General features: G+C 42.3%; 1 protein-coding gene across 3 annotated transcripts in view; it reads left to right on the top strand.

The window, feature by feature from the left end:
• The window catches only part of NUMB (NUMB endocytic adaptor protein), a 211229-nt gene that overhangs the window by 173026 nt on the left and 11736 nt on the right, over positions 1-26467 (top strand). For 2 of the 3 annotated variants that reach the window (XM_082275026.1, XM_082275024.1), the window contains exons 5-10: positions 1250-1282; positions 4776-4850; positions 6243-6383; positions 6944-7148; positions 9714-10049; positions 20324-20470. In XM_082275026.1, the coding sequence (XP_082131152.1) occupies positions 1250-1282; positions 4776-4850; positions 6243-6383; positions 6944-7148; positions 9714-10049; positions 20324-20470 (937 nt within the window). The remainder of the gene's footprint in view (positions 1-1249; positions 1283-4775; positions 4851-6242; positions 6384-6943; positions 7149-9713; positions 10050-20323; positions 20471-26467) is intronic. The other variant, XM_082275025.1, reaches the window with a different exon arrangement.

The following is a 26467-nucleotide window of genomic DNA, read 5'->3' as shown; positions in this document are numbered from 1 at the left end:
CAACGTCCGATGTCGCTTCCACCCAACTGCCTTTTAAAGGGCCAATTTTTTTTTTATTATTGCTTTTAAGTGTAGATGTGAGATCTGAGGTCTTTTTGTCCCCAGATCTCACATTAAATAGGACCTGTCCTGCTTAATTTTATTACAAGGGATGTTTACATTCCTTGTAATGGGAATAAAAGTGATCAAAAAAACCATGGACAGTGTAAAAATAAAAAGTAAAATAAATAAGATTTTTTTTTTTTTTTTTTTTTAAAGCGCCCTGTCCCTCTTAGCTCACGTGCAGAAGCGAACGCATACACAAGTTGTGCCCACATATGTAAACACTCCGCTTTATGGCCATTGAAAGAATACAAATATATACATTCAGCTTTTTTTCTTTAGAGCCAGATTTTTTTTTTTTTTTAGCTACAAGTCACAATTCTGAAGATTGGTTCAGAATTGATGGTCTTTCCGATCATCTAATTTGATCAGTAATTACATTCTAAGGGTACCTTTCAGACCGGCCACAAATGGGGAGATCTGCCCTCAGTGGTGTTAGATTATAGGCTGAAAAGAAACAAACACGAGGGAGTCGCTCTTTATTGAAATCTGCTATATAGATATCCTATTTTTGCTTGTTTCAGATCCTTAAACACTAGAAGGACATAGTGGAGGTAATCAATGCAGAACTTGTGAAAGGCTGAAAGGCACCAAAGCTACTTATGGTATAGGTTTGTAGAAATAGAAGGCACGAAAAGAATAGACATCCAAGTGTATTGTCAGCTGCCAGGTCACACGTCAGCTTCTTATTTAAAACCCCAGCAAAAGAAGTACAACTAAAATATGTCTTAAGTAATGGTAACTAATCAACAGTATTAGGAAATGTATAATTTCTGACACAATTCAGATTTTTTTTTTTTTTTAATTTGGAACAGCACTGAATGTAAATAACTAAAATGTTTATTTTGTGCCGAGTTGCTAATTAAAAAGGAAGGTTTACAGATTAGGCATTGGTTTGTTTAATTGCATGGGAAATGGCAGGGTGACAACTTACTCTTCTTTTCCTGGCATCTTTACCTGCCTCCAGCTACTGTTTAACCCTTTATTTCCCTTGCATGGGCATAAGGAGTGATGTAATTTGCTTGCTCCTCTATAGCATTTACTAATGCTTCCTGCCCTGTTTGATGCATGTTGATTTAAAACCTTGGGAGATTTATAGCTTCCAGCAATAATAGTGCTCGACTTGTCCCCTCCCCTGTTCCTCCAGGAAAGGAAATTCTTCAAAGGCTTCTTTTCAAAAGTAAGTTCAATGCCATTTGTGATTAAACATATAGGGAGTTACACACTGGTATAAAGAAAATGAAACTGGCACCATTGCGGTCTTATTCCTGCACTATATGAAATGCCTAAATTAACAGTGGTTTAATCCAAAATTCCAGTGTTTGTTTTTTAATTTTTCCTAAATAGTCTACTTTTACATTAATTGTGCAGTTCTGTATGGTTGAACATTTTAATAATCTTAATCTTATATCCCTATTGCCTTTTAATGTATGACTTTTGAGAAAATGACATAGTGAAATCAAGTTATTAAGTAACTGTTTTTTTCTTCTGTAATGGAAAAATATGTCATTCTTTCTTGCAATGAAGGGAACATGGATATCTTATCTATATTTGTGCAATGAATTTTAAATATATTAAATCTTGCAATGAATTGTGGGTCCAGGAGTACTATCAGCAGGAGTGTCAGTGATGGACGGTTTACTATTGGTGATGGTTCTGTGTTCACTGAGAAAATGGCATCTAGGCAATGCTCACAAAGATTGGTGCAGAAAGAAAATTGATGAACTTTAAATCTGTATTTGAAGCTGACTCCAACGCTTTAAAACTGTTGGTTGTCTATTGATTAGGCCTTCTTAGTACCGACCGTTTAGTAGCACATCTAGACACTCTGAGGGGAACTTATTAAAACTGGAGCAGCCTGGATCTGGAGCAGCTGTGCATGGGAACCAGTCAGATTTTACTTTTCATTTTCAAAGCTTATACTGAACAAACTAAAAAGCTGATTGGTGGCCAAGCACAGCTGCTAAAGTTTCAGTCTGCTTCAGTTTTGATAAATTCCCTTAAATGTGATTAGGTGGACTATAATCCACTTTGGCAGTACAGTAAAGAACACATTTGTAACATTTTCAATAGTTTGAGTACAAAGCCAGATTTTCAGATTTAGAGGCCAGAATGCAGAGAAGTTGACTTCTGAGCAATAGGTGTAGAAAACTATAGCTATCTAAAGATGAGCTCTTTAAAGCCCATCTCCTGACAAATCTGTATTCTGTATAGACTTAAAAAAATAAATGTTTCTGACGAGTTTTAATTGCTGTCCATAACCCTATTGCATAGGATTTACCTCCCTTCCTTTTTTGGTGACAGCCTTTGCTGCAGGGCCATAAATAAGTGGGGCCGTAGTTACCGGGACAGGAAGGCAGAGAGGCAATAATAACCTGACAGTCACAATTTTTCTTAGGAAGGGTTTTGTTGGGGGGGGGGGGGGGGTTGTTCCTACAGGAGGGATTTCCCATCTGTTCCAATCCTGAAATATGGAAAAAGCTATCCAATGGAGAACAGTAAATCGTGACAATGTTCTATTTCTAAGCAAATCTGTCCAAAAATTTTGGCTAGGTTAAGACTTTAAGCTGTTTTGAGTTCAGCACAGTTTCTAATTGATCTTGGCTAATGCAGGATTTGCCTGTTAACAAATTATGGCCAGGTAAGTTCCACAACGGCTTAATAGGACATCATATCCTATTCAAATGAGTTATTAAAAATGTTATGGATTGGTAATGTTATTAACTTCCCCCTTTTTAGTTGATACTCTGTTATGGGCATTCAACAGTATTTTTGCTTTGAGTAGTACATTTCTGGTAGAGTACGAAGGCATCCTGTTTGATGCAAAGTAGCCTTAAGGTTTGATGGCTTAGTGTTTTAAACTTCATGTAGAAATACACTATGTTTGTCTAAGTACTCCTTTTTACTTTAGTTTGGCTTGAGCCCTTTATTTATACTTATCCCCATAACATGACACTACCTTGTCATAGAAAGGTAAATTAGACTTGTATAACCCCTAAAGTCCACAAGTCCTAGGGTTAGCTAATAGGACTTAAAATTGAAAGGACTTTTGTATTAATACCTTTCCACAAATGTAAGTAAATCCTCAAATGCCCTGTGCACTTGAGGCCTAATGTGACAGAGGTTTGTTGTTGACCCCGGATAGTGCTTTTGACCAGCATAGATAAGCCCACCTCTGTCTCCATCTCCTTTTAAAACTGCGGATACCAGCGCAAAAGGTTTTAAAGAAAATGCTTGCTTCAACCAAAACATCTTCACGTGCATCTGTCCAGGAACCTAAACATTACTGGCGAAATGTAATGTTTATGATCTATGCCTAGATCATGGGCAACATGCAAGTTCTTAGATTCTTGCTGCAATGCCTGGACAGTTCTGGTCCTTGTGCTCTGCAAAATTTTGGATAAAGTAGTTACCCCCCATAGATATCTATAGATTTCTACGCAACCCTGCATTCTGCAAAACCGAGAACAGGCAAAAGGAATTTAAAGTGGTTGTAACCGTAAAAAAAACCCTCAAAAACATGCTCCTGTCCCTTTAAGGCACTAGATATAGCACAGTGCTTTTGCAATTAGAAATTGTCCCTTTCTGTGTTCTACAATACCTGGCTGATCCTGCCTGTTTCTGACTTCCCTCTGTAAACTGACCAAGTTTATCATGGCTGCTGATCCCTGATCGTGTGGTCATTTTAGGTGCCTCTGTCATTCAGCTATGTCCTAAGGGTCTCTCCATCTCCCCCTCTCAGTATCTCTTCCGTAGTCTTTGTGAGAGACAATCCCCCCCCCCCCCCCCCGCCTGTGTAATTCTATTCCCTGCAGCTGCTCCTGTGCTTGTAGAATAAAGAAACCTGTATTAATTGCTTTGATCATCTTTTAGGTCCCTGTTCAGTATAGCGTGTGTGTTTTCCTAACATTATATTGCTAAATACATTCTTTGCAGAGCCCTGCTGTCCGGACACATGACATCCCTCTGCCAGCTTGCTATCAGAGGGAAATCTCCGCCCCTCCCACTGTACTCACTCAGGAAGGGAAGCAGAGGGAGGTCACATGACAGGACAGCAGGGCTCTGAAAAGAAGGTATTTAGCATTATCACTTCAGGTACTGAACAGGGACCAAAAACAGAGAATAAAAGTAATTAATACATCTCACTTTACAACCACTTTAATGGAACTGGAAGCACAGTTGGGAAGTTTTTGTCACATTTGATCATCTGTAGTACTTGAGTTTACTTCTCATAGGAGACTACCTTTTTAGGGGTTTTTCCTCACTAGAGTGTGCTAGATGTGCTGAACCTAGACTGCCTAAATGCCATTTTCAGGTGTGCTACAAATTAACTATTAAAGGTACCAGTGGAGTAACTCCTTACATATGTGTGACAGTTTTTGGTAGATTCTCCAGTCCAGGTAAAGAATTTTGATGCAGAATTCTTTCCATCCCAAATAACGTTTGCAGTAGTATTGTTCTAAGTAATTCCCTTTGAGATGCTGCTCACCCTTTCTCTGCAGTGCTTTTCTGACCCGCTGTTCTGCTTTGGTGAGTGACTGGGCATGGATCTTGAGTAAATAGGTGTTGGCTTTCCATATATTTTAGATTTGGTTTGCTTCTATTTTAGGTTGGTGGATAAATCCATATTTTCACTGCAAAATTGTAATTTTTTTTTTTTAAATTCCTTAAAGACGGGCAAGAAGGCAATCAAGGCCGTGCTGTGGGTTTCAGCTGATGGACTCAGAGTTGTGGACGAGAAGACAAAGGTTGTACACTTTTTCTTTTTTTTTTTTGGCAATTTCACCCCTTTTTATGTTTAACACTTTTGTGAAGCAAAAGAAAGTGAGTTACTTCTCCTGTGTCCCCCTGTGTTTAGGTTTTAATATGGTTCTAAAGGGAGAAGGGTTTTTTTTTTTAACCTTCATGCATTCTGTGCATTAAAATGTAACTACGGAGAACCACAAACCAAAAAAAACGCTATTTATTATTTTTGTTATTCAAAGCAAACTGCGCCATCAATCCATGTCTCCATGCTTTATTTTGTTGATAAATCACTTTGAAAAACACCCCCTAGTATTTCTGGCTGTGGCCATCTTGAGTAAGGACAATTGATTCATGTAGCATTTACTTCCTGGAATCCATCTGCCATTAGCTCAGGTATACAGGCTGGAGGGTGTGCTTAGCTCAGCAAAACCCCCCTTCCCTCATGAAGACTCCTTGGATGTATGACATACTTTGCCTAGGCATGGAAACCAAAAAGTAACTAAAGGAATGTTTAAAAAAAAAAAGTTTAAAACCAGTAAATGTGATATACCTTCCTATTTGTCCTATTTTTTTATTTACTAATGCTAGCAGCATTTGGATTACAAATAATCAATGTTGATTGAGAGAGTGAAGTTCCACAATAAGGTAAAAAAAAACCTTCTACATGCAGTCCCCCTTAATACTTGCCTGAGCCTGATCTTGATCCAGCGATGTGCATGAGAGCAGAGGCTTTCTCTTTCCTCATTGGCTCTGAAACATCAGCAGAAGCCATTGGCTCCTGCCCTGCCAATCACAGCCATTGGAGAGGGAGCGGGCGCAAGCCAAGCCACGTTGTTTGTGTCAATAGACATACAAAGCCGGCTCAGGAGCGAGTACACACAAGTGCCCCCATGGTGAACAGCTTGCTATGGGGACAGGGGGGAGGGGGCACGAGTACTTGCACAGAGCAGGCAAGTATGATGTCTTTTTTATTAAAGAAAAAATTGCCTTTAGATCACTTTAGGTTTAATCCTGCCTTTTATCCCTGAATTCACATACTCCCCCCTCCCCCCCCCCAACCGGAGAATCTAGTGCTGCGCTGCTGTGATCCACCACTTGGCTGTAAAACACAGGTCCTGTGCATCTTCTCAGACGTCATCCAGAACCAGGTGTCTCAAATGGTTTCAGACATCCAGGCTGGAACTCCTCTTTAAAGCAATGTCTAATATCAATTGTGCTGCTACTGTTCCAAAGAAAAATAACTTCTGTGGTATATACAGGTGCAGTGTTAAAATTTCAATGAATGCTCACAGAAAGGATAGAGTCAGTTTTGCCTGCTGTGTCATATCCTGTTTGTCCCCTACACCAACTGACTGTATTTAGTTAGTAACTTGCTGTTTTGCTTCCTCATGCAGGATCTTTTAGTAGACCAAACAATAGAAAAAGTATCATTCTGTGCTCCGGACAGGAATTTTGACAGAGCATTCTCCTATATCTGTCGTGATGGAACAACAAGAAGATGGATTTGCCACTGTTTTATGGCTGTTAAGGACACGGTTAGTATTGAGAAGACTAGAATTACATATTATATTGTTATGTAATAAATGCAATGTTGTGAATTAATTACAATTTTGTAAGTCTAAAAAAGCAGGGCTAATCCCATGTACTTACCTTTGCAAATGTTTGATATCCTGTATGGCAAAGAACTCCTTTCTGAGATGTCAACTACTTGCCAGTCATTTTGGTCTCTCTCTGCAGTTTGCCAAAATTGGCCTCTTGATTGTCCTCCTGTTAACTTTTTCAGTTATTCATGTTCGATAGTGGACATGTTGATCTCGCTTGTATATACATGACTGCAATTTGTCACTGAGCTAAAGAGAAATTCAATTAAGTATTTGGCTAACTTAAAATAGAAGGTTGCATTTTCAGTACACAAACAATGACTTTTTAGGTTTATTATAATTTTTTAACTTCGTCTCTTCTTAAAATTGGTCCTGAATGCATTTTTAAATGTTCATGTATCTGACATGACACCCTTTTTCATGTGAGATTTGTTATGGCATTGAGTATCCATTTAATGATGTGTTTTTTTTTTTGTTTTTTTTTATGAATTTAGGGGGAGAGGTTGAGCCATGCTGTCGGATGTGCTTTTGCTGCGTGTCTTGAGAGAAAACAAAAACGTGAAAAAGAATGCGGTGTGACTGCTACCTTTGATGCAAGCAGAACCACCTTTACCCGGGAGGGCTCATTTAGAGTTACCACTGCCACAGAACAGGCAGAGAGGGAGGAGATCATGAAACAGATTCAGGACTCGAAAAAAGGTGCCCATCTTTTTGTTTCCTTTCCTCATTTTTTAGTTCTTCTTTTCTAATATTTTTATGTATAAAAAAAATGCAGCTATTGGGTTTTACCAACTGGGCATGTTCTGTAATGCTGAAGATGTTTCGCTGCTTATCCAAACTTTGAGTGTTGGGAACATATCCCAGCATATATATTCACATGGGCCACCTTAATCCAGTCACCTTGGAATGTTTCAAGGCAGATATTAAATGCCCTAGACCATGAAGGCAGGTGCTCTTGGACAATAAACATCTACACTTACACATTCATAATATCTTATTGTAATCACTTTTTGTAGAAATAACGATTGAAACCCTAATATGCGACTGACTAAAACAAATATTTGTTTTTATGTTTATTATATAAAGTGCCTAACAGTCCATTCACACTGCCGCGACTTGTGAGGCGACCTGTGTGCCCTCAAGTCGCTTGACATAACAAAAGCAATGTTAATCAATGAGTGCCGTCTTGATTGGCACTACTGAAGTCGCTACGACTTCTGGGAAGGGTCCTGTACTACTTTGAGGGGACTTGTATCCGACTTGTCCCATAGACTTCAATGGGAGTCGCCTCCTTATCTTATTTGAAGCGACTTGTGATCCGACTTTCCATTAAAATGGTCCTGAACAAGAAAAAAAGATAATTTTTCTTATAATTTTTAGTAGCACAGGCATATGGCTTCTCTCCACCTGGGCGTTTTTCTTGCAGGGATTTATCGGGCATTTTTTGGGCGTCTTTGGAGGCATGCCTTCCTCCAAAGACGCCCAAAAAATGCCCGATAAATGCCAGCAAAAAAAACGCCCAGGTGGAGAGGAGCCACTACCCTGCTCTATTAATAATTATAAGAAAAATGATCTTTTTTCTCTGGTTCTGGACATGCTACAGAGCTGAAACTTCACAGGTACACTTTTTAGACCCCCCAGACATTAAATCCAAAGAAATCTCATTTTTTATTTTTTTTTTTCAATAATTTTTTCAATAATTGGCTCTCTATCAAAAACAACAATTTTTAAGAACTTTTTTTTGTGTGATTGAGCATGACCCAGAACCATCATATTCTGATTGGCCAAATACAAAGTCGTACAAAGTCGTCTATCATACAAGTCGTGCTGAATATGCGCAAAGTCGCGCTAAAATTCGCGCTAACAAGTCGCCCCTTATGAGGCGACTTAGAGGTCGCAGCAGTTTGAACCGGCTCTAAGGCCCCATTTTTACACCTGAGCAGTTTGTAGCTCAAAGCTTCAAAATGCTCAATATCCAAAATCCCATGATTTTTCCATTGTGCCTGTCCACACCTAAGCATAGTATTGCTTAAAGGTTGTAGATCAGAAAAGTACCCGAGCATCTTTTTGAGTTTCAAGCTTCAAGTCCCAAGCATTTGTGCCCTCGGTAGACGTCAGTGAGTGCAGTTGAACATAGTGTGAAAAATGCACATAGCAAGCATTTTTTCTCTAATCACTTAGTTTCTATTAGCTAAAAATAATGAAAAGAAAAAAATCTAGAAGGAAACTCTGGGAACTTTATCCTATAAACTGTGCAAGACATGGTTTGAGGAATGCTGCACTGACAGTAGACATTCTTTAGTTGCTCCTTTTGCTTAGAACCATTTTGTCTATTCTGGTGTACTGTGTGGATACAATCCAGCTACCATATTATTAAAGGTGCAAGCTATCAATGGACAACTCTGTCCTATCTTTTCCCATATCCAGCCCCCTGATGACCTCAACTGTGTAATGCAGTGATCTCTAAGGCAGTAATGGATGGGGCATTCTTCTTATGACATCCTAGTACAGTGCTTTGTGAGGGAATTCATCCTCTCCTTTTTGGTGTTTTCTTGTTTTTGTTGCAATAAAACCTGGAATTAAAATGGTATTTTGAGGCTTAGTACCATGTGCTGTACACAACATGCCTACGACATTAAGGGTGTAAATATTTTGTCTTAATCATACAGTACAGGTCACAAGCTGGCTATTCATAGACCTGGGTTTTAGGCTGGTACCTTCAGGTGATTTGACACAAGCTTTCCTGGACATGTTTCCCTAGACACACCTCTATAACCCTACCCTATTCCTTGAGAGCTCAGTTTCTGCTAGTGTCCTAATGTGATGGACATCTCCGTTATGAAGAATTCATTGGCTTCATTGGTTTAGTTTCCCATTGAAGTTTATTTGAGCCAAAGTACTCAAAAGAAGCTCATATACGTTTTTCAGCTTCATGCGACACTTCACTCAGTTGTGAACAGGCACAGTTGAAAACCATAGGATTTTGGATCTTGATCATTTTGGAACATCAAGCTATAAAATGCTCACCTGTGAATGGGACCTAACCTCTGTGCCCAATAATATATTTGTAATTTATTGATTGTATTAGTATCTTTGACTGCAGAAAAATATTTTAAAATCTTTACAAGACTAAAATTGTGTACATGGCAAAAAGTGTGTGTGTGTGTGGGGGGGAGGGGGAGGGGGAGGGGGGGGGGAGACACTTAAAGATGAGTGACATAGTTGATCTCAATTAGTAATTTTAAGTTTTTATGAATGTTTTAGGTGTGGATGCAGAATCAATAGTGGCATCAGTTGCTTCTTCTGCTACTACAACTACCACTACTACCACTGCTGTTGTGACCTTACCCCCTGCTCCAGTGCCGCAAACTTCACCAACATCTGAGGTTAATGCATACCAGGATAGCAAAGATATGAATAACCCCCATGCAATTCCACGCAGACATGCCCCTGTTGAACAATTAGCCAGGCAGGGCTCGTTCAGGGGATTTCCTGCCCTCAGCCAGAAAATGTCCCCATTCAAACGTCAGCTTTCTCTGCGAATCAATGAATTACCATCAACTGTGCAGAGGAAGACAGACTTCCAAATCACCAACCCAGGTAAGGCAGTTCTAAATCTTCCTATATTTCATCTATGTATCCTACAGTGCCTACTCTTGTGAGAATAAAAGGCCATTTTAAATGTTTTGGAAGGCTTTATCTACCTTCTCAGCACTAATAGAGTTTTCTGAAACATCGCTCAAGTTTTTTAATTTTTAGTTTTTTGACCTCAACTACATTTTAAAGGAGCCTTTAATGGCTTTGGTTTTATTTTACAGTAATACATTTTCTTATCTCATTTTCTATATGCTTTTCTTTAGGTGAAACTAAACCCACCCATTTACTGTTTTTCCCAAAAGATAAGCTCAAGTTGCAATATGGAAGCTAGAATTTGCACACACATTTTCTGAAAACCACTTATACAGTTATACTCTTTATTCGTGAAGATTTTATTTACACCTATGAAAAATTTTTTACGTACAGTCTAAAGTTTTATCCTCCCACTATTCATTAAGAGTATATTTTTTTAACACCTCTTTCTATACAGTAAAGCGTAACAATGGAATGTCCGCTATAAAAGTTGCAACTGAATTTTCTACAAACCCCCTAAATTATTATCCTATCCTAAAATTAACTTTTCAAAACTATGGATGCACCGAAATGAAAATTCTGGGCCGAAACCGAAAATGCAGGATGCCCTTGGCCGAAAACCGAAAATTACATTTTCCCCCCCAATGATTTTAAAATAGATAGAACAGGGGCATACAACAGAAACAGGCAGCGACGTACACCTGTAGCTGCCACCTGTCGCAGTATATGTACTGTGACGGGTTGGCAAGTGGTTAATTTAATTACCAATGGTATTTGTATTATGCAGCATGAGGGGGTTAATGTATGGTCACTGATGCATTAGTGACCGACCAGTGGCAGTTAATTAACCCCTTTGTGCTGCATTAGTGTAACCAGTGTCAGTGTTAATTAACACTGGTTGCACTGACACTGATACTGGTTGCACTAATGCAGCAAAAAGGGGTTAATTAACTGCCACTGGTCGGTCACTAATGCATCAGTCACCAGTGGCAATACATTCACCCCCTCATGCTGCATAATACAAATACCATTGGTAACCTCACCTCAGCACTCCTACCCCAATGATGGCAATCTCCTTACTTGTGGGCACCTCCATGTCAAAGGCAGGCGAACTCTCCACTCAGCGGAGATACCCGCCTGATAGGGAAGTGAAGGGCTCACTTAGTCACAGCTATTAGCGGCCACTCGCCCGCCCGGTGTGTTAGTTCATTCATACACATAGTCGTAGTAGTGACCTCACCAGAAGGCGGGCTGCCGGCCAGAGGCAGGATTTTTGAAACCTGCGCTGGGCCGCGGCGGCCATCATTAATTTATGCATCCTTAACCCATTTTCGGCCGAAATGGAATAAGCCCATTTTCGGCAAAAAATTTTGGTTGCCGTAATTTCAGTGCACCTCTATTTAAAACCTTTACCAAAGGCTTACAACATATTCCAGAAAATGATTGATTTATTTTTTTTTCCTTCATTCAGTTGCAACTATTATAGCGACCTTCCATGGTTACTCTTTAATATATATAGAGAGACGTGTTAAAGAAATAAGAGTGCCATTTTTCATGGGTGTAAATAAAATCTTCATAAATGAGTGTAACTTTAGGGGGTTCGTAGAAAATGTGTCATAGGTGTGCGCAAACTCTAGCTTCCATATTGCATAATGAGAACTAAGATGGAGCAGGATTGCGTTTCCATATTCTTGTAAGTGTAGTGTTAGTGTATCCAAAATGGCCAAAAATGTGCAGTACATACAAAATGACCCAGTAACAAGTCATTTTGAAGCTTCTTACCTTAAAGATCTTGCCTGTTATGTATGTTGCTTGTTTGTATCTCCAGTGTACTTTGTACCTTAAAAGTTATGTAATGCTGTATTATTAAAAATGGTATGATCGGATGTGAACTTGCTGAGCACATACTTGTGCAGAATTTCCTAGTAAAACATTGACATTTTAAAGGAAGTGTATGCAAGTGTATATTTTATTAAAATATATTGTGTAAGAAGGTTTCCGATTTTACTATTTCCAGACTGCAGCAGCTAACCTAAAGAGACCCTATACCGAGGTAAATATAGGAAACAACATAACAGAGCGGATATCGCTTTCTGTCGGATTAATACTAATAAAACCAGACTATTGTGTAGCAGAAAAAAGCTTTATGGAGTTTTCTGTGCAATGGAGCATAGAAAGCTCCAGGATTGGAGGATAGCTAGTTATGTGATTTCCGACAGGTCACAGAGCTGGTCTCCCTGTTCTTGAGCTGGTTGCAACTGAAGAACATATAATCTGATACATGGGCCTAAATACAGGAAATCTGAGAATCCCTCCTTGCAGTGGGGCCATGCCTGCACTGCAGATGTTAGAGGAGCTCAAGCCTCCCCACAAACAAATTAAGTCAGCATCTACAAATACTAGAAGCTAAAAATATTAGGACACTTACCTGTCCAGGCATCCTGCAATTTCAGCACCTCAGCTGATTTTTCAATCAGCTCTCAGGTGTTGCCGCCGCCATTTCCTGTAAGGGAGTCCGGCAGTGCCACATTTGGCACCTCTGGTTCCCTACTGCGCATGTGCGAAGCAGAGGGGGAAGGAGGAGGGAGGCCGAACTTCTGGGGACCTCGCCAGAAGTGGGAGACAGGTACCTGTCAAAAACAGGTACTCGCTCCCCCTCGAAAGGTGCCATATGTGGCAACGGAGGGGGTGAGGAAGCAAAAAAGTGAAGCTCTGCTTTAACTGCTTATTTAGATTTGTAAAAAAAGTAAAAGCACTTTATTTAACTAATCCTTCACTCCCTAGGCAGACAGCACTTCCCCATGGCAGTGGACTGTCCCTGGGCATCATCGCATCCAGTGCAGGGCTATGCACCCTGCATCAGTCTTGATCACATAGGACCGTAGACCACTGGAATAAGGGGGAGAAGGTGCTGTAGGGAGCAGTCTAGCAGTAGAGCGGATTGGGTAAGAAAAACATCTCTTTCGTTCATCGACAGACCCAGCGCTCCATAAATCATAACTAGTGGCTTATATTGCCTCCTCCAGGAGTAGGACTAGGCAGAACAAAAAACACCTGGCTACGCCCATGGGCCGTCCTCAGCTTAAAAAACAAAAAAGATGTAAGGAAGAAGAACAAATTGCTAGGACCGGAGATCCCAGCTGACTAGACAGATTAAAACTGATTACCTAAAGCAGAGCGGAGGGTTAAACAGGTCCCTCTCTAAAAATTAGCATATTGTGATAAAGTTCATTATTTTCTGTAATGTACTGATAAACATTAGACTTTCATATATTTTAGATTCATTACACACAACTGAAGTAGTGCAAGCCTTTTATTGTTTTAATATTGATGATTTTGGCATACAGCTCATGAAAACCCAAAATTCCTATCTCAAAAAATTAGCATATCATGAAAAGGTTCTCTAAACGAGCTATTAACCTAATCAACTAATTAACTCTAAACACCTGCAAAAGATTCCTGAGGCTTTTAAAAACTCCCAGCCTGGTTCATTACTCAAAACTGCAACCATGGGTAAGACTGCCGACCTGACTGCTGTCCAGAAGGCCATCATTGACACCCTCAAGCAAGAGGGTAAGACACAGAAAGACATTTCTGAATGAATAGGCTGTTGCCAGAGTGCTGTATCAAGGCACCTCAGTGGGAAGTCTGTGGGAAGGAAAAAGTGTGGCAGAAAACGCTGCACAACGAGAAGAGGTGACCGGACCCTGAGGAAGACTGGGGAGAGGGAAATGCCAAAATGCCTGAAGTCCAGTGTCAAGTACCCACAGTCAGTGATGGTCTGGGGTGCCATGTCAGCTGCTGGTGTTGGTCCACTGTGTTTTATCAAGGGCAGGGTCAATGCAGCTAGCTATCAGGAGATTTTGGAGCACTTCATGCTTCCATCTGCTGAAATGCTTTATGGAGATGAAAATTTCATTTTTCAGCACGACCTGGCACCTGCTCACAGTGCCAAAACCACTGGTAAATGGTTTACTGACCATGGTATTACTGTGCTCAATTGGCCTGCCAACTCTCCTGACCTGAACCCCATAGAGAATCTGTGGGATGTTGTGAAGAGAAAGTTGAGAGACGCAAGACCCAACACTCTGGATGAGCTCAAGACCGCTATCGAAGCATCCTGGGCCTCCATAACACCTCAGCAGTGCCACAGGCTGATTGCCTCCATGCCACGCCGCATTGAAGCAGTCATTTCTGCAAAAGGATTCCCGACCAAGTATTGAGTGCATAACTGAACATAATTTTTTGAAGGTTGACTTTTTTTGTATTAAAAACACTTTTCTTTTATTGGTCGGATGAAATATGCTAATTTTTTGAGGTTTTCATGAGCTGTATGCCAAAATCATCAATATTAAAACAATAAAAGACTTGCACTACTTCAGTTGTGTGTAATGAATCTAAAATATATGAAAGTCTAATGTTTATCAGTACATTACAGAAAATAATGAACTTTATCACAATATGCAAATTTTTTGAGAGGGACCTGTTTAACCCTCCGCTCTGCTTTAGGTAATCAGTTTTAATCTGTCTAGTCAGCTGCGATCTCCGGTCCTAGCAATTTTTTCTTCTTCCTTACATCTTTTTTGTTTTTTTCTCTTGGGAGATCTACAATCAACTGCTGGGCGACTGGCTGGATAATCTAGATCCAGTGGTGCCCCCAGCCTAGCCAGCATGCGTTTGGAGACCACAGCTACACACTAGGTCAGCTATGCACCCTGCATCAGTCTTGATCACATAGGACCGTAGACCACTGGAATAAGGGGGAGAAGGTGCTGTAGGGAGCAGTCTAGCAGTAGAGCGGATTGGGTAAGAAAAACATCTCTTTCGTTCATCGACAGACCCAGCGCTCCATAAATCATAACTAGTGGCTTATATTGCCTCCTCCAGGAGTAGGACTAGGCAGAACAAAAAACACCTGGCTACGCCCATGGGCCGTCCTCAGCTTAAAAAACAAAAAAGATGTAAGGAAGAAGAACAAATTGCTAGGACCGGAGATCCCAGCTGACTAGACAGATTAAAACTGATTACCTAAAGCAGAGCGGAGGGTTAAACAGGTCCCTCTCTAAAAATTAGCATATTGTGATAAAGTTCATTATTTTCTGTAATGTACTGATAAACATTAGACTTTCATATATTTTAGATTCATTACACACAACTGAAGTAGTGCAAGCCTTTTATTGTTTTAATATTGATGATTTTGGCATACAGCTCATGAAAACCCAAAATTCCTATCTCAAAAAATTAGCATATCATGAAAAGGTTCTCTAAACGAGCTATTAACCTAATCAACTAATTAACTCTAAACACCTGCAAAAGATTCCTGAGGCTTTTAAAAACTCCCAGCCTGGTTCATTACTCAAAACTGCAATCATGGGTAAGACTGCCGACCTGACTGCTGTCCAGAAGGCCATCATTGACACCCTCAAGCAAGAGGGTAAGACACAGAAAGACATTTCTGAATGAATAGGCTGTTGCCAGAGTGCTGTATCAAGGCACCTCAGTGGGAAGTCTGTGGGAAGGAAAAAGTGTGGCAGAAAACGCTGCACAACGAGAAGAGGTGACCGGACCCTGAGGAAGACTGGGGAGAGGGAAATGCCAAAATGCCTGAAGTCCAGTGTCAATTACCCACAGTCAGTGATGGTCTGGGGTGCCATGTCAGCTGCTGGTGTTGGTCCACTGTGTTTTATCAAGGGCAGGGTCAATGCAGCTAGCTATCAGGAGATTTTGGAGCACTTCATGCTTCCATCTGCTGAAATGCTTTATGGAGATGAAAATTTCATTTTTCAGCACGACCTGGCACCTGCTCACAGTGCCAAAACCACTGGTAAATGGTTTACTGACCATGGTATTACTGTGCTCAATTGGCCTGCCAACTCTCCTGACCTGAACCCCATAGAGAATCTGTGGGATGTTGTGAAGAGAAAGTTGAGAGACGCAAGACCCAACACTCTGGATGAGCTCAAGACCGCTATCGAAGCATCCTGGGCCTCCATAACACCTCAGCAGTGCCACAGGCTGATTGCCTCCATGCCACGCCGCATTGAAGCAGTCATTTCTGCAAAAGGATTCCCGACCAAGTATTGAGTGCATAACTGAACATAATTTTTTGAAGGTTGACTTTTTTTGTATTAAAAACACTTTTCTTTTATTGGTCGGATGAAATATGCTAATTTTTTGAGGTTTTCATGAGCTGTATGCCAAAATCATCAATATTAAAACAATAAAAGGCTTGCACTACTTCAGTTGTGTGTAATGAATCTAAAATATATGAAAGTCTAATGTTTATCAGTACATTACAGAAAATAATGAACTTTATCACAATATGCAAATTTTTTGAGAGGGACCTGTTTAACCCTCCGCTCTGCTTTAGGTAATCAGTTTTAATCTGTCTAGTCAGCTGCGATCTCCGGTCCTAGCAATTTTTTCTTCTTCCTTACATCTTTTTTGTTTTTTTCTCTTGGGAGATCTACAATCAACTGCTGGGCGACTGGCTGGATAATCTAGATCCAGTGGTGCCCCCAGCCTAGCCAGCATGCGTTTGGAGACCACAGCTACACACTAGGTCAGCTGCGATGTAGCCTTCCGGAACTGCAGTGCGTGAGACTTTAAAAATGGAGGATGCCGCTAATGTAGCCATGGATATGGCTGTGACGTTTCGTACGCATAGGTCGCCTCTTACTCCAAAGTTGTTTCCTTATGTGCCTTATTTTGACAGGTTTTCCTGTAAGGAATGGGAACAACAAAAATTACCCTTTGTGGTCCCCAAACGTTTTGCTGTACATTTTGTCCTTTTGAGGAGTCCATTTTAAAAAGTGGACTAGTTCAGCAGTGTTGGACCCTACTGTTTTTCAGGTTGAATAAAGCAACCATGTTCCCAGTATAGTAATCCCCGTGCTTTAGGGACCCGGCTGACAGGAAAGCGGAGGCTGTGGCACGCAGCAGGTTTACTATGGCTGTTTAGGCATTGCGGCCATTCTTTGCCTCGGTGTCTCAGACCCTAACTGAACGGGCCAAGCTTTTGCGCCAGGGCCTGGGGAGTGAGCAGGTCCCCGCTGCTTATGTTGATTTAGCAGGCCAGTTGGTCCATGGGCTGCAGTTTATTTGTGATGCAGCTTTGTATACAGCTCCTGTGCTGTTCAAACTTTGTTTTAGCGGTGGTTATTGGGCGCGTGCTGTGGCTTAAGAATTGCTCCGCAGACTCTCGTTGATCTGCCCTTTCAAGGCGATCGCCTGTTTGGGGCTACCCTGGATGACGACATTAAGGGTATCACGGGGGGGAAGAGTACCTTCCTGCCACAGTCGAGGAACAGGAAGGATTCTCCTCGCAGACGGGGGCCCTCCTTATCAGGCAATAGACAATTATTTTGTGCTTCTGGGATGGAGAATGAGGGAAATAGATCTTTTAAATCTTCCCTGGGAGGTTCCAAGCAACCTTGGTCTGGTAAGCCCAGAGCTAGCTTCTCCGGACCAGTAGACAAGACCCCTTCAGCATGTAGGTCTGCCCTCGCCCATTATTGGGGTGGGGGGACATCTTCGCTGGTTTCCAGCCCCGTGGACGACTTTTGTGAGCGTCAAGGAAATGTTTCTTTTGGGGGTACCCTGAAAGGGGGGTAAAGTTTGTTCTTTTCAGGTTTTTTAGGTTCTGAGTCTCCTTGTGCAGATTTAATTCCTGCAAAGGTTCAGGTGATGTCCAAACTACCTAAGGTCCCCTCTATCCCTGTTCAGGGAAATGATTTACCTAGGTCTTAATTCTGGTCAGGGTGGTCCTTCCTCTGGAAAAACTTAAGGAACCACAGGCTGTGATTCTCTCGCTGCTGTCACACAGACAGTTCTCTCTCCCGATTTTGCATACAGGTTCTGAGTCTGGTGGTATCCACCTTCAAGACAGTTCTGTTTGCACAGTCCTATGGGCAGCTCCTTTTAGCAGGTTCGGCTCCACAGGAGGATACCGAAGTTCATGACGAGGTCACAGGGGTCTCTGACAGAGGGCGCTGGCGTCCAAGGGCCACGGTAAGGCCAGTATCATCCTTGGCTCTGGCTTCTTCCACAGTTCCTGTGAGGAATCAAGAGCCAGGATCTTCCAATTATGTCTGGATCAGTGATCCCAACTATGGTGAAGGCGAGTAAGTCATCTTCCAGCAAGATATACCATTGTACATGGAAAGCGTACATTTCTTGGTGTGAGTCGATTGGCAGTCATCCTCGATCCTTTTCTGTGGCTCGGATCTTAACCTTTCTTCAACGGGGTGTTGATCAGAAGTTGGCCTTGAGTACCATGAAGGGACAGGTGTCTGCCTTGGTAATCTTCTTTCAGCGACCCCTAGCCACTCACTTTTTAGCTCCTACCTTCATTCAGGGGGTTCGACATGTGTCTCTACCTCTACGGTCTTTTGCCACCATGGGATTTAAATTGAGTGCTTTCGGTTCTCCAGAAACCTCCATTTGAGACTATTCCGGAGATTCCCTTGTCTGCGTTATCCCAGAAGGTGACAATCTCGGTGGCTAAGTTCCAGACACCCCTGAAAGTGAGAACAGGAGAAGTCAGGCTCAAAGTAGCACAGGTCCCCTGTGATGTAGTTTGCAGAGGAACTCAGAAGGGTTTATGATGTGCGAAGTAGAGGCTGCAGACAGGTGGCGCCTGTGACACGTGGCAGGCCTGTGGTTGCACTAAGACCATGGAAGTTCAAGCCGGAACTCGGAGCCAGGAGGATAACAGAGCAGGCAAGGTCATATAGGGAAGCCAAGGTCAGACACAGGAGAACAGAAGATAATATCCGTGGACAAGCCGGGGTCGGGTCAGCAGACAGGCAGGAGAACAAACGACAAGCCGGGCCGTTAGCAGGGAAATTTCAGGAACCAGGATCACAGGAACAAGCTGAAGATCAATCGGCAACTTCAATCACTGATCAACTTCCTTATAAAGGCCCATGTGACGTGCTGGCTGAGACACTGGGTCCTAGAACCCCTCTCCTGCCATTGGTGTCCTGGCAACTACTGGGTCCTAGACACCTTCTAACACTGGAGCCCTGACATACAGGTTATTGGAATTGGCAGGCATTATCCTGCCACAGTCCCTTTTTGGTGGTCCATAGGGATAAAGTGGTTATTCGTCCCTGTCCATCATTCCTGCCCAAAGTTGTCCCTGACTTCCATTGGAATGAGGACATTGTGTTGCCTTCCTTGTGTCCCAAGCCAGCTCATCCCAAGGAATTTGCTTTGCATACCTTGGTTGTGGTTCGTGCGATTCGGGTGTATCTGGCAGCTACTGAGCCCTTTCGGAGGTCAGACTCGCTTTTTGTGGTTGCAGACGATCCAAAAAAAAAAAAAAAGGGGCTGATTGCTTCTTCGGCTTCCATCTCCAGATGTATCCGACAGACGGTGACTCATGCCTAATCCATTAAAGGTCAGGTTCCACCTTTTCCCTGTCACGGCGCATTCTACTTAGGCACTGAGAGCTTTTTGGTCCTTCCGTCATCAGGCATCAATATCGCAAGTTGGCCACTTGGTCGTCTGTGCCTACCTTCACAAAATTCTATAGATACTTTGGGATCTACGAATGCTTCTTTTGGCCGCAAAGTTTTGCAGGTTACTGTTTAAGAGGAACTGTTCCCTTTTGAGGGGTGTTTAAAAAAAAAACTTTTATTTTCTCAGACAGGGCTCCTGTTAAGGCTCCTGTGTCCTGGTTAAGGGCACTTATGTTTAGCCTTGAGTTATTTTCCCCACCCCTCATTTTCCTTTTGGCGCTGCTTTTGGAGGTCCCACTAGTTATGATTTATGGAGCGCTCTGTCCGTTGAACGAAAGAGAAAATGGTATTTTTGTACTTACCATAAAATCTATTTCTCTGAGTTTGATGGACACAGCACCCACCCCTCTATGGAGTTCCGATACTTCTAATACTGCTTGTTACTAAACTGATTACCTAGAGCAGAGAGGGGGGGTTATATACCAAGCTGGGGACAGCCCATGGGCGTAGCCAGGTGTTTTTTAGTTCTGCCTAGTCCTGAAGGAGGCAATATAACCCAGTAGTTATGATTTATGGAGCAATGTGTCAGTTGAACTGAGAAATGGATTTTACGGTAAGTACAGAAATTCCATTTTTCTATGCCCCCTACACCTAAACAAGCAGATAATCCTTGAAGTGCAGGCTTTAACAATTTTGTACATTTGTAGAGAAGCAGTTATTTTGCTCTTTTTTTTAAATGCTTTTTTTATAATCATTTATGGAATGTTCATTGTGATCTAGTTGCTGAAATGGAAATGGAAGGGGACGTCGACAGCATCAGCGCCTTGTGCTCCCAGATAACCAATACATTTAGCGCACCATCAGAAGACCCATTCACATCAGCTCCGATGACCAAACCAACCACTCCACAGTCTCCCCCATTTGAAGGTCTGTTACAGAATGTACATTACTGTTTTTATCTCTAGCTAATGTATGTTCTAGTTGTATGTTTTCTTACTACTTACTACTTTTCTTACTACTTGTTGGGGAGACCTAATACCGTTTTTCTTACTAGTTAGAGCTGCATTACCTTTAAGCTGCTAGAAAGAGTTGGGTTACCAGTACTCTAATAGAACAGGGACACCATTGCACTTTAAAGAGTGGTGATACTGCTGTATTCTGAACACAACTGTTTAGCACAGGCGCCATTCAGAGAATGCTTTGCATTTTCTGAATTAATGCAAGACCTTCTCTGATTGGACGAGGTGGGGCACTGATGTCAAGCTCTCTACCTTATCCAATCAGGGAATGCTTTGTGAATTTCCTCAGAAAATGCAAACCATGTTTCTCTATTGTTCATTGACGAGCGCAGTCTCTGATGCATATTAATAGGGTTATACTGCCCCCTACAGGAGTAGGACACTAGGCAGAAAAAAAGTTCTGGCTATGCCTATGGGCAGTCTCAGGGGGTATACCCTCTCTCTTCCTGCATAGGATGTCCGTTTTAATCTTCCTAGTTAGGAGTAAGGACCTAGTTCCTTACTGGGATCTGTGGTCCTGGCAAAGTTTTTTTTCTAGCTATTTTTTTTTTAAGTTCACTTTTTCTCCGGATTTTTTTCCTGTGAGATCTACAAGCAACTATGCTGGATCTGGGCGACGGGCTGGATGTATTGATCCAGTGGTCACACCAGCCGGCCAGCAAGCGAGTGCAGACTTTAGTTCTGCGCTGGATCGGCCGCGACATAGTCCCACTGGACGGCGACTGGCCCTGCGAGTTAAACGTCTTACCAGGTCGCATACGGCCGGGTCTAGGCCTGAGTCACAGTGTTCCTATTTGGCCGACAGCCCCCACTTGGCCGACAGCCTCCCCACTTCGGCGGAGAGGGGTTCTGTCAGGAGATGGCGCCCGCCTGATCAAAGGTCTCACAGGGGTAAGCGTACTTTTCTCCCACAGGCTAACAAGGATAAGGACTCTCGTCATAGACGGGGTCCCTCCTTTTCAGCACACAAGAAGTTATTTTGCGCCTCAGGGTCAGTCGATAAATCAAAGCCCTTCAAGGCTCCCTCGGGGAGTTCTAAGTGACCCTGGTCTGGCAAAAGTCTGGTTTCTCCAGACCTGCGAAAAAGACCACCTCGGCCTGTAGGTGCGCCCTCACCTGTATCTGGGGTGGGGGGATGTCTTTGCCGCTTTCCGGACCTGTGGCTATCCCGGATACCAGACAAATTGGTTCAGGAGGTCATACGGTCCGGTTACAAGATAGTTTCGATCCGTCCTTCCAGTAAGGTTTTTACCTTCCAATGTGCGACTGTCCCCGGATCGCTTGCTGTCGCTCTCTGGGGCAGTTCAGGACCTGGTACAACAGGGGGTAATTGTTCCGGTTCCGTGTGTGGAACGTTTTCAGGGCTTTTATTCAAACCTTTTTATGGTTCCCAGGAAGGAAGACAAGGTGCATCCAATCTTGGACCTGAAAGCACTAAATTGCTTCCTGCGAGTTCAAAAATTTAAGATGTAATCGGTTCGCACAGTGGTGGCCTCCCTACATTAGGGGGACTTCCTGGCCTCCATAGACATCAAAGATGCCTACCTTCACATCCCAATCTGTGCAGGACACCAACGGTTTCCCCGATTTGCCATGGGGGAGAGGATCACTATCAGTTTGTGGTGTTGCCCTTTGATCTCAACTCTGCTCCTCAGGGTCTTCACAAAGGTTTTGGCTCCAATCCTGGCGCTGTTGCGGCAGCGGGGGGATATCTGTCCTGGGTTACCTGGACGTATCTGCTTCTCTGTGCGGAGTCTCCTATGGTGCTGGAAACAAATTTGGAAATCATCATGAGAACTATGGAGGAGTTCGGGTTGATTCTGAACCTTCAGAAGTCATCCTTGGTCTCTCGTGAGACTGGACTACCTGGGCCTGACTTTGGACTCGTCCTCAGCCAGGGTGTTTCTTCCTTTGGAAAAACACTAAAAAAACTCCAGACTGCGGTTCAGCTGTTTCTGTCCAGAAAATGAGGATCATCCAGGTATGATTATGTATAGTTACTGTACATTGGTCCCAGCAGGACCGATGTTGCTATATAAAATAATATCCGTACCTGGAATACTACTTTTTAAGCTTATAAGGCAACGATCTAGTGATAGCAGTGATAATGTTAGACTAATATTAAACTACTTTTTACATTTAAATGGAGGTGCAACCTCAGTATAATCTTGGGAGCCATACCTGGACCCCTGCTGGGGGATGGCCTGTAATGTTGCTTCCATTGCTGGATCCTGCTTGGGTGCTTGCAGAGGCACATAGTGCAATGTGTGTACTTAGCCACAGGTGGCTATACAGATCCAGGGCTATGGTCATCCCTGTAGAACTTGGACTTTGAAGACCCCTGTAGGGGGAAGCCTGGACCATGATTGAGGTGCAGCAACATGGACAGGTAAAATATGTTTACCTTGTTCTGGACTGTTGCTGTAGCCTCCTTTTTTTTTTTTTTTTTTTTTTTTTTTTTTTTTCCTGATTAGTAATAATTGTCTTTGTTAAAATCAGAAAACCAGGAATTGTGTTTTGAAAAGTTCAACACTGTACTAGGGAATAATTTTCAAACTTGGAGGTAATATTCCACCATTCAGAGCATAGTCTCAGGTGGATAACTAGATGTCACATCACACAACAAGTTGCACTTTTACCTCTACTACCACCTTGTGTCTTTTATAAGGTGCTCTAGTTACTTCCTACCATGCTTTTGCTACAGGACAGTCGACATCTGGGTTGCCACATACTGCATCAGACACGCTTACCTTATTTCTGTACTCTACTCCCTGTGTACCCCATAGGGGAATATCTGCATGAATAGCAATGGTGGAAACCAGGTGCAAGGGAGCCAAAGAAAAAGTTCAAGCAAACATTTGCTCTGTCAAAGGCCTGCAAAACACTCAAACTCAAGTATGCTCCCATCACTCTCCTCTGCCTTTATCTTTAAATCCAATCAGTCCTTCCATTTGACACAAGGCTTAGAACACAAGAATCAAGTCCACCCCAAAACCCTCTTCAGAAGAATGAAGGTACGCCTGTTAGTTTGCCTTTCTCTAGGTAACAGGCATCACAGACTTTTAAGGGGTACAAAATAGTTTAAAACTCTACCCCCCTCATCTCTTCTTCGCTCAAATAGACTGAAATTTTCTCAAGGACCGCATATCTGGACACTTCTGAACCATCTCTAGTCCCATGGAGCTGTTGTACCAGTTCCTCTGGAAAACAGAGTCAGAAGACTCTGTTCAAACCAGTTCATCTTGCCAAAACCCAGCAGGGGTATTCATCCTATCCTAGACCTGAAATCCCTAAACAAACAAGTACCTTCACAGTTTTACATGGAATACTTGACATTAGTAGACATCCAAGATGCTTATCTATACATTTCCATTTACCAATCTCATCAGCAATCCTTGCATTTCACAGTAGGAGGTAAACACTTCCAGTTTGTAGAACTGCCATTTGGCCCATGGGATGTACCCAGAGTATTTCACAAAGGTACTCGTAGCTCTTCTTGCCCTCTTAATGCATTCAGGTAACAGGGTACCTAGGCAGCCTTCTTCTGAAGCACCCATTTCCCGATCAGCTATCTGCAAACATCTAAAGGAATTTTCATATTCCTTAGGCCTTTAGGTTGGTAGACAACATTAAATGTCTGTATAAAAATATGCTGCGCTGATTCATATACCAAAAAATAATAAACATACACCAAATTAACATAAATCTGAATTGTTTGAACTATAGACGTGTGTAATTATGAGCCAACTTCACTGCATAACAGTCCTTTATATAAATGTCCACGAATAAAACTGTTCTAAATTCACCAATTGTGATAGAGTATATATAGTTAAATTCAGTGAGATCAGATTGTGTGATGGCAGACACCTCCTCCAAACCCCTTTTGAGCCTTTGCTCACCTTTATGGATTGACCTTCCATTATAATGATCTTATCGCACCTTTAATCAAATCAATCAGACTCCATAAACCCAGCTGAACTCTGGGCTCAAGCCATCCTCCCCAGAGCTCTCATTCAGGAAGTCCTCAGCATAGCATCGGGATGTTATTTCCTGCAGAGTATCCTCCTAGTTTTCTCTGTCAGACCTTTGAACTAACAGTCCTTGATTGTAAGGAGCCATTCCGATCCTCCACAAAGACAAAGCAGTCTTGCGCCTAAGACCAACATTCTGCCTCTGGTATTTAACTTTCACCTTAAAAAAAGATTAAGTCCTTCCCTGTTTGTGCCCAACTTCTAAGCACTCCAAAGAGATAGTTCTAACAATGTCCAGACAATAAAGAACAATCTGAGTTTATCTAAAAGCCACAGCTTCTATAAGAGTCACATTCTTTTTGTCTTATCATATCCTACAAAGGACATCCTGCTTCAAAACCCACTATTGCCAGGTGAATAAGATCACTCATCTCAAGCGCTTGCACTCAAAGAAGTGATGGTCAACTTGAACATTATAGAGGACTTTAAGCTTGGCCCCCAACACATTCAAAAGGGCCACACAATAGCAGCACATCTTCATGCGTTGAGGTGCTTTGTGTCAAGTTAGGCAGCCGTTCAAAAATAAATTATGGGCTATAACGCACCTCAAAAATTTCGGCCCTGCTGCATTTTTGCAGTGTACCACAAGGCACACTAAAGAAGTTGGAGTACAATAACCCCCAAGGGCAGTGACAGCAATAAAAATCCCCAACATTGTTAATGAGTGCAGTAATACCCATCAGCATTGGTGTTATTGCTTGCATTACCCCCATCATTGGTGTCTGTGAGTGCAATAATTCCCCAGCATTGGTGTCGGTAGACATTGTAATTTTTCCCCAGCTTTTAGTGGATGTAGTAATAACCCTGAATATTGGTGTCGGTGAATGCAATAATAATAACCCCCAACATTTATGTCAGTGGATACAATATTATGGATGCAATGGTTGCTGGGGATGTTTCTGTTTGATACATGGTACAAATTGCAAAAATATGGAGAGGAAGCATGCATGCTCAATATTTTAGGGTATGATTTTAAACTCCACAAAAAAAAAAAAAAAGGACTCTGACCACTTTAACAGACCAGTGGCAGCTAATGCATCTTTATGCAGTTTATGGTCATGTGCCTTCTTGCTTTTGTCCACAAAAGTGGCTACCTACCCCATCTTGTATTGCACTTGTCCTAACACTTGCGTTTTGTTGTTTTTCACATTGTTCTTTCTGTAGACAGAGGCAAACTATTGCAGAGGTTGGCATGTGGGACCAGACAGTGGAAAATGGCCAGTGGTGCATAGGCCGTTATTGCTTACAACTCTTCAGGCAGGAGTGGAAAGGGACACTTCTAAATTACTTTGAATTTGCATGCAGACTTTGATTGAGAAGAAATAGGTTTAGCATTTGTTTAAAGCCGAAAAGAGGGTATCGGTCGCAAGTCAGAGTTGAAAGTATTAGTCAAATTATATCTATTGTGGAGCATCAGCATCTTGAGTTAAAGGAGAAGTACAGCCAAAGCTTGTTTGGTTGTACTTCTCCTTTTGAATCAAAGGAGTGCAGTTAGTTTTGCACTCCCGTGACCCGTTTTAAGCAGACAGCGGGCTGAAGTCACAGAGCTTGTCCAGGCATGGGAAAGATCGCAACCATATTGTCGGGATCTGCCCACGTGCCTGGACCGGCATCCGGCTCAGTCACGGAGCCTGAGCCGGCTGCTCCCGCCCCCTCCACACTGGGCTGTGGGAACTGAGCGATTGACTGTGTTAGATTTCAGCAGGGGACAGATGCAGCATCTGACTGATGCTGCATCCAGCTAGGTAAAACGAATTCCTATACTTTTAAGTAAACTGTGTGTGATGTCTTTGTTAAACACATTATGGCACTTAGCATAAGTTGATGTCCATGGGTAGGAACAGTCCCAAGCTGCTGGAGAGATAGCTTTTTGA

This window comes from Pelophylax lessonae, assembly GCF_965119305.1.
Source record: "Pelophylax lessonae genome assembly, chromosome: 13".
Taxonomy (NCBI): Eukaryota; Metazoa; Chordata; class Amphibia; order Anura; family Ranidae; genus Pelophylax; species Pelophylax lessonae.
The sequence above is the reverse complement of the archived record's forward strand: the minus strand, read 5'-3'. Positions and strand labels throughout refer to the sequence as shown.